Genomic DNA, 9,074 nt, shown 5'->3' with positions numbered 1-9,074 from the left:
ATAACAACAAATGTGAAATGACCATATACAAAGTAAAAATATACAAGCAAACATTCATGATTTCAATACTAAAAGCGTCAACATCTCCTCCACCTCCACCCTTAAACAATATCATTATTATTATTATTATTTTTCATTTATATGCATTTATATGTATTAGTAACAATATTAATAATAACAAGTTTAAAAAAAAAATTATTCTTATTTATAATAATAATAATAATAATAATAATAATAATAATAATAATAAGAGTTTTGTTTGTAGAAAAATCATAATATTTTTGTTTATAGAAAAGTTATAATATTTTTTGTTTACAGAAAAATCCCAATATTTTGGATTAGTTTACGAATTAGTCCCAAATTAATTTGGTACCGGTTTCAACCGGTCAAAAAGGATCAAACTGTAAATTTTTGCTGGTACTCAGGACTTTTTCATTTAAAAATAATCTTAAAATTAAAGTGTAATTTTTCCGTAAATATTGAGACTTTTTTGAAGATTTTCTAATAAGAACATAAAAGTTTTGGATCTTTTATGAAAATTTTGACAAATATCCGAAATTCAAAGAGGCGGTCGGGTCTATATACGGGGCTTCACTTTTACGCGTTAGCAAATGGCAAAGGGAAACTCGTATTTCCCCTTTTCTCAATCTGTGACCCTCTTCTTCTGCAAACCCTACCATAGATAAATCGGAATACACTCCGACGAAGCACCCTAACTTTGCTCCATAACCTCGCCGTCGTCTGCTTGCATCTCGTGATTTCATTCGAAACTGCTACTAGACAGAGCCAGGTAAGCGATTTATTTTTCGTTTCTTCACATACCTTTTTCTGGTTTTGAATGATTTGGTGGTTCCCATGTAAAAATTAGGATCGTATCCCGCAAAGTTTTCGATTTCTAGTGGCGTTTTGTCTTTCATTCAAACTTTAAGCTGTTCAAATAATTTAGGGTTAGGTTTTAGCTCATTCTGTGGTTTCTATCTCTCCGTCTTTCAAAATCCCCATTTTCATCAAGTATTCAACAGTATCATTTCGCGTTTTGCAGAATTCATGGCACATAGGATACTAAGAGATGTTGAAGCTGATGGTTGGGAACGCTCTGATTTTCCAATCATATGTGAATCATGTCTAGGTGACAATCCATACATTCGAATGGTAATCTCTTTACACCAATATATGAATTCATTTAATTTCAATACAAGAGAGATTAAGTATCATTCTGAATTTCTACAGACAAAAGCAGATTACGACAAGGAGTGTAAGATCTGCACAAGGCCATTCACAGTCTTCAGGTGGAGGCCTGGTCGTGATGCAAGATACAAGAAAACCGAGATCTGCCAAACTTGCAGCAAATTGAAAAACGTTTGTCAAGTCTGTCTTCTAGATCTCGAATATGGTTTACCAGTTCAAGTTCGTGATACTGCACTCAGTATCACCTCCCATGATTCCATTCCCAAAAGTGATGTCAACAGGGAATACTTCGCAGAAGAACATGATCGCAAGGTATGTCAATTCACAATTCATAATAAATTCGAACCTTCATAGAATTCTGTAAACATCTTGTCTCCAATTTTGTTTTTCCAGGCAAGAGCTGGTTTAGATTATGAATCATCATACGGAAAAGCTCGCCCAAATGATACGATCTTGAAGCTTCAAAGAACAACACCTTATTACAAGAGAAATCGAGCACATGTTTGTAGTTTCTTCATCAGAGGTGAGTGTACACGAGGTGCTGAATGTCCTTATCGCCATGAAATGCCAGAAACCGGTGAACTTTCACAGCAAAACATCAAAGATCGTTACTACGGGTATGTAATTACTAATCAATTAATCCTCAACTATCTTCCATTCTTCTTCTTCTTCTATTTCTTCAAATTTCTTTTAATTTTCAAAAAATTTCAGAGTGAATGATCCGGTGGCTCTGAAACTTCTGAACAAAGCCGGTGAAATGCCATCTTTAGAACCACCGGATGATGAGAGTATTAGAACTTTATACGTTGGAGGACTCGATGAGAGAGTTTCAGAGCAGGATCTTAGAGACCAATTTTACACCCATGGTGAAATTGAGTCGGTGAAGATGGTGGTTCAACGAGCTTGTGCTTTTGTGACGTACACCACCAGAGAAGGGGCGGAGAAAGCGGCGGAGGAGCTCTCGAATAAACTGGTTGTTAATGGGCTGAGGCTGAAATTAATGTGGGGTCGACCTCAAGTGCAGAGAGTAGAAGGTGAAATGGCGTCAGATGAAGGCAGACAGGTGGCGCACGGTGGTTTGTTACCCAGGGCGGTTGTTTCCCATCAGAATAACCAGGTAAGTCCTTTGACTAGTCAAGACCAACCTCCTCCTCCTCCTCTTCCACCGCCTCATATGCAATATTTTAATATTCCACCACCGGGGCACCATGAGAGGACGTTTTATCCGTCCATGGATCCTCAGAGGATGGGAGCTGTTATTCGTTCACAAGAAGGTGGTTCAGGTTCTGGTTCTGGTTCAAGTTCAGGTGAGAATAGAATTGGTGGTCCACAGTATGCCGCCTACCCACCACCGCCGCCTCCGCCTCAAGGTGGTGGTCAGTTTTATCAGCAGTATTATCCACCACCACCGTATGGATATATGCCACAACCGCCTCCACCTCACCAACAATACCCTCCACCAGCTTACAATTCTACAATGGGTCCACCGCCTACAGGCGAGCAAAGTTATCAGCAGAAGCCACCACAACCACCGTCGGAAGCTGGGTCATCACAACAATGACGGGGAAGACTCTTTTTGTTGCAAGAGATGTCGTAATTTTTGTTTTTGTTTTTGTTTTTGTTGGTGAAAGAATTGATGTGATAGCAGAGAAAAAAAACATGCCGACTTTGCTGTCGCAAATATGTAACTTTTGTTTTACGTTTACTTTGCTTTAAAGTATTGGATTCTATTAAGTTTTCTTTCCTTTTTTGCTACGTAATATTTTGTTATTCACGTTAGAATAACCAAACAGTTTTTTGTTTGTTTAGATGTGAAAATTGGATATTGGCTATTAATATGTGGGAAACGATATAAGAAATTTTAATTTTCGGATAATGACTTAGAGGGTAATCAATTAGAGGGTTTATGATTTTAGTGGGTTTTATGATTTCAAAAACACAAGATATTAGTGGGATTATGGTTTCAAGATCGTGTTCTAGGGTTTCTTAGAATCGAGCTCTTGAAGTTCATTAGATTACAACAAAATGAGTTTGAAGATTTGTTGTTTATCAGATCGTCGGAAAAGAGAAGAACGAGAAAGAAGAGACGAGGATTACTACCGGAAGAAGCTTGAGTGTCAAAAGACCAAACCGAAACGGCAAACTAACTAATTTAATTCTAAATAACCACCTATGTCTCAACCGAGACTTGAACCCTTGACCTTTCAAATAAGATGATCAATCCATATCTATCCCTTTCAAGTCATTATCCCTTTAATTTTTTTCAAAAAAAAAAATTGTTTTACTCTACCTATCTGAAACTCTTATAAAATTTCAAACTTGTTATTAAAACCATTTATCCCGGAATTAAACTTATAACCTTAAGCAAACAATGCAATGTGTTATGTGTTCCACTTTGGTCGCAACCATTTTGGGTTTTTTCATATTGAGCTTTCTTGTATACACATCTTACAAAAATTGTACTTTTTGTTTGAATTTGTATTTCATATATATATATATATATATATATATATATATATATATATATATATATATATATATATATATATATATATAATTCTCAACCACTCATTTAATCTAAGCATAAAAAACACGATGACAAACTTGTAAATATGGTAATAACCTTCAATCTCAAATACGTAACTATAGAGAATTCGATAACTGTTCGTTCATCATCAAAATTTTTCCTCCAACCTTCAATAATCATCCAGATTTCTTCAACTAAACCGGAATTTCTTCATTGTTCAGGAAATTGGAATCAGAGTTCTGAACTCGCAGTCACAGTCGACATTAAGGGACTTAGAATCGATACTCACAGGTTCCCAATCGGATTTTCGGAAATCAAAATCAAATTGAGAAATCGATCAAAGATAGGATGTCGCATCTGAAGTCGAAATCGGAAGTATATGATGATTTGGAATTGATAACTTGATGTTTTTAATATTTTTAAAATAGTTAACTTGTTTGCACTCCAACTGTTTGATGAAATGCATAAACTAAATTACCACGTTATATTCACATATGAATATTTTTTCTCACCTGAATCAGTATATGATTATTAAAAACACAAAACAAATATGCAAGTCTGTATGTTATTCATATGTGAATAACATATAAAAATTATATATATTTGTCAAAATACCTTCAAATATTCATAAGTGAATATACCTTGTAATATTCATATGTGAATATACTGTATAATATTCATAAATGAATATATAATCTAATATTCACAAATGAATATACTCTGTAATATTCACATATGATATACCATGTAATACTATGTAATATTCACATATGAAATATCATTTAATACTCATAAGTGAATATACCATATAATATTCATAAGTGAATATACTATGTTAATATTCACAAGTGAATTCATCGTCCAATATTAAAATATGAATATACTATATTTATTATATGTTATATTCATATATGAATGATACTTAAATTGTAAAAAAAAATCATACTTTTTATTCATTAGTGAATAACGAATGTACTGTAATAAAACCTGATGCATTGTTATTCACTTATGAATAATGATAGCTGAAAATATAAAAAAAAATTTATTTTATCTTAAAACTATATCAATATGGATGTCTATTTGTAGAGAATAAAAAATATAAATTTTTGTATATTTAAAATCATTTTTTGATAAAAATAGCTTATAAAAATAAAAAAAAACAAAAAAAAACTATGTTTTTGTATATATTAAGGTAATGATTAGCATAGTTTAAGGAAATATGTTATGTTGGAAAACACATGTGCATTCGTTTCCCATTTCCATTGGTACGTTGGAGGCTTTTGCGGCAAAAATAAATGATTGGCTGAGAATGATTCCCCCATTCTCAACTTTTGTTTTTTCTCAATTGAACGCTCCCCTATATATATATATATATATATATATATATATATATATATATATATATATATATATATATATATATATATATATATATATATATATATATATATAAAATAATAAATATGTATTTATACTTCAAAATACATAATACGTTTTACCAACAAATAAAAAAATATATATTTACAAGAATACAACCAAAAACGTAATCTAAATAGCAAATTACCATTTAAGAATCTTGAAACAAAGGACATTTCCGTTTAAGAACAAAGTATATTACCATAACATAATCTACAAGCAAAATACATTACCATTTAAACTACAATAAATAAACTGCATTACCATTTCAACCGTAATAAACAAGCTGTGCAATTTATGAAGTACATTACCTCAACCAATGACAAATAACAATTACCATTAAACACAATCATGATCAGTTTGACAAACCATCACAATACACATTTTGACATCAAATCAGTTATCAAAATAAACACAACCAATAACAAACACACTAAAAACAGTTTGACAAACACAATCAAAATTAGTTTCAAAAAGACTTATGCCCAACATTATAATACGCATGAGCATTTTTTTGTGTCCCAATCCTTGACAAGGCAATATCAATGACCTTCTTGACTCCATTCTCACTATCTTTTTCTTCATGGACTTTTTCACTAGGAGGAAGCCTCTTCAAACCTTGCAACAGTTTGGTTGTTGTTTCTTGATTGCATCAATACAAAGACTTTCCGCGATAAGTTATGATGTTTTTTGTTGAAGTTTTTTAAATCTTGTCATGAGAATACAATGCAATGCGTGTTGTGTTCTTCAGGAGTCATATTTCGATTGTTCCTTATGAATGCCCACTTTAAAAAATTAAAATAAATTAAAATCAATTACTAAATCCTAATTATTAGATAATTCAATTTCAACATTATATGATAATTCAATTTCAAAAGTAGATAAACATATTTTAATAAATCCTAATTATATACTGTCAACATAAATTAAGGAATATTAACAATTGTTATAACATCTAATTTTTATTAGGATTGATTTGTCTATGAAACAAATAAACTACATCAGCAATATATTGATTTCATGAAAGGAACTCCATACTAATATTATAGTATTATATTAAGAAGTTACTTGAAATGTTCTCATAAACTCATAATCTAATCTTAATAAAAGAATCCAATTGTCTAGGATGGCACTCCCCAAATTGTTTTTTTCTCAAATGTGAATTTACTCTAATACCCTTCATTCATTTTAATTTCCGGTTATTCTGCCCTTCAATTTATAGCATTTATTTTGATTCCATTTTATTTAGCAATTGATAAGTTACTTATCTTTATTTTTAAACTTCGGTTTATAAATGGTTTAATTTGGTAAACTTTAAAATCACACTACTAACAAACCATATAATTAATTCATATTATATAAATTGTCTATATTTGATATTCAATAATAAAATAAAACAAAAAATAATTTCAGATTAAATGGGTGGGTTTCAACTTTCAAGTATTTACATCAATCTGTAATATTATCTCGCGTAACTGGATACCCGATCCCATGTCTTCTCGTCGGAAAAACAACAAACAAAGCACTGCAAATGAGACCGATGCCGATCGGAACAATGTCCAAAACCTCCTGACCTTCACGTCCCGGCGACGGATAAAAGCAGCTCACAACATTCCGATCCCTCAACGCCACCGCTCCAAACACCAACACCGACAGCAAAGCGTGCACCCAATCGATCAATCTCAGCCGGTATTTCCTCAAATCGATTACATTTTTCGGATCGTAATAGTCGAACACCCACATCCCTTTCAAAGTTGCGAATCCATAGATGAGTTGGCCGTCATCGGATTTGATACTGTCTGTAAAGCAGGCGAGGAAGGACGAGGTCGCCAAGAGGATGAGGAGGGCGGCGGTTAAGGGGCGGGTGGCGGCGTCGCAAGATCCGTTGTTGGTGAAGATGGGGGTTAAAAGTTGGAAGGCTAAGAGAGTGCCTGTTGGGAGGAGTTTGGCAAGGTTTGCTGTGCTGGTTAGTGTTTGGGAGATGGCGGTGGATGATGATGATGATGGCGGTGGTGGTGGCTGTGGTTGTGGTTCCGGTGCGGTGGTGGTCGATTGTCTAGCTCTTGAAGACATGGTTCAGTTATAGGATTGTTATGTAGAGAAATGAATTTATAGAGAATTTGAAAAAGATTATGTATTGTATTGGCGTGTTGGATTTGTATCTACCTAATTTATAGTATTTAATTTATTCTTCAAAATTATTTATTATTAATTACATTAGAGAGATAAATAATTAAAATTTAGGACTTTTATTTTAACCACATAAACTGGTATTGAATCATTATATTATGACAAAATTTGTTTATTTATGTTTTACCTATGCTAACATGACATGTAATGAGATATCCAAATATCCAAATGCGTTATACTTTTGAATGCTGTAAATAAACAAATAATGCATTAAAAGCAAAGTTTTGTGTAACTGTATTTCTGTATTGCTTTAAAAAAAAGTTTATGGAGATAATGTTTTGATTGAGAATGAAACGTGTACATTGCCATGTAGGTTACTTGAATGGCTTAAACTTCAACGGAAGTGATTTCTTTAATATTTGGAAAGTTTAGGTTTTATTTTTATGTATTTAATTCCTTAATTAGTTAAGAAGGATGCATCTAAAAAATACGCGCATCAAGAAAAATTGGTTTGAGATTTGACTCTATTCAATTATCGGAAAATCCTACTTTGTACGGGACGATGTTTTAGTGAAGATTACAATAAAAGTGGACAATAAGATAACTCGAGGAGGGACGTCAAAAAGTCCAGTGTGATCTAGATTCCGTGGGGTAGGGACGATGGTTGGTAGTTCCGTTCCGAAACTCACATGGATCCTGGTAATAAATTATATATTGATATATATTAATTATATAAATATAATAAATTATAAAATAATTTTTACGTACAAAAATTCAACAAAAAAACATGTTTTTAAGTTGTTTGTAATATGTAAAATTATGCAACAAATAACTTCTTTTATCCCAAATAAGATAACCCAAAATCAATCGGGGACGGGGTAAGAAGAGGAATTCGGAGGAGGGGGCGGGGGATGTAATCCAGTCCGGTTTGCCCTGTTGACTTTTTCATTAAGAAATATTTTTCTTTTGAACTAATCGCTAACATGGGCAAGAATGAAAATACTATAATAATTAACTATTATTTTTCAAATTTTATAACAAAATGATGACTGATTTTGTAATAAATAGTTCAAGATTGCAAAATGGGATTATATATACTAGAATCCAAATATTTTCAACAAGAAAGTTTTAAACTTTATTTTTTTTAACAGTCAAGTCCAAACTATCGACAGTTATTGATACACTTACTCTTTTTTGCCGGTTAACCAATAATTAAGATTTTACTGTATAAAATAAAATAAATTTTAAGATTTTCTTGTTAAATCGTGAATTATGATTTTATTGTAAAAAAATCGTTGAAAATATTAGGATTCTAGTTTAGATATCATTTTTGTTAGAAATTTAATGATATGATAGTTTTTAAGCATAAAAATTATTGGAATCTGTTCTCGTCAGTTAGATCCTATTGAAATCCTTAACATTTGCTTCTTGTTAAATATATTTTTTTAATCTCAACAAACAAACATTAAAAAAATGGAGATAATCAAAAAAGAAAAAAGAATCAGGGTTGTGTTGATATTTTACAGCCTTAAAAATGGAGAACTAAGAACCAGAAAAGACGAAATTGTCTTTTTCACCCATTCTCCACATTCACACCCTTTTGAGTAGGTGTGTTGTTTGTGTTTGTACAACTTGTCCTCTTTTTTAGTTCAAGATTTAGTAGCGAACCAAGAAGAGATTTTACAAGTCTTCCTACTCTCTCTTCTTTTGCATATGTTTCCCCTGATTATGATTGTAGCAAGATAAAAATGATGATTGTAAGAAAAAGAGTGGTGTTGTGATGAAAATCACAATTAAAAGTTTTTTGGCTACG

The 9,074-nt window shown here is 32.0% G+C and overlaps 2 protein-coding genes across 2 annotated transcripts; one reads left to right on the top strand and one right to left on the bottom strand.

Annotated features, from left to right (window-relative positions):
* Positions 1 to 609: 609 nt before the first annotated feature.
* LOC145004692 (zinc finger CCCH domain-containing protein 40-like) lies at positions 610 to 2,922 on the top strand. The gene is made up of 5 exons (XM_078963663.1): positions 610 to 790; positions 1,043 to 1,152; positions 1,231 to 1,500; positions 1,582 to 1,805; positions 1,900 to 2,922. Exons 2-5 carry the CDS (start codon positions 1,048 to 1,050, stop codon positions 2,747 to 2,749), a joined length of 1,449 nt encoding a protein of 482 aa, XP_078819789.1. The 5' UTR covers positions 610 to 790; positions 1,043 to 1,047; the 3' UTR covers positions 2,750 to 2,922.
* A 3,601-nt stretch (positions 2,923 to 6,523) lies between these two features.
* On the bottom strand, positions 6,524 to 7,243 carry LOC145005308 (transmembrane protein, putative (DUF679)). The gene has a single exon (XM_078964388.1). It carries the CDS (start codon positions 7,202 to 7,204, stop codon positions 6,581 to 6,583), a length of 624 nt encoding a protein of 207 aa, XP_078820514.1. The 5' UTR covers positions 7,205 to 7,243; the 3' UTR covers positions 6,524 to 6,580.
* Positions 7,244 to 9,074: the final 1,831 nt, after the last annotated feature.

This window comes from Lactuca saligna, chromosome 7, assembly GCF_052625555.1.
Source record: "Lactuca saligna cultivar CGN05327 chromosome 7, ASM5262555v1, whole genome shotgun sequence".
In the NCBI taxonomy this organism is placed as follows: domain Eukaryota; kingdom Viridiplantae; phylum Streptophyta; class Magnoliopsida; order Asterales; family Asteraceae; genus Lactuca; species Lactuca saligna.
Note: the sequence above shows the minus strand (reverse complement) of the source record. Positions and strands in the feature narration are given on the sequence as shown.

Excerpts from the sequence above, each read along its gene's own strand:
- LOC145004692 (XM_078963663.1), top strand. The coding sequence starts at position 1,048 with ATGGCACATAGGATACTAAGAGATGTTGAAGCTGATGGTTGGGAACGC. Across the intron at positions 1,501-1,581 it reads CAGAAGAACATGATCGCAAG|GCAAGAGCTGGTTTAGATTA; the intron begins GTATGTCAATTC and ends TTGTTTTTCCAG. Across the intron at positions 1,806-1,899 it reads ATCAAAGATCGTTACTACGG|AGTGAATGATCCGGTGGCTC; the intron begins GTATGTAATTAC and ends AAAAAATTTCAG.
- LOC145005308 (XM_078964388.1), bottom strand. The coding sequence starts at position 7,204 with ATGTCTTCAAGAGCTAGACAATCGACCACCACCGCACCGGAACCACAA.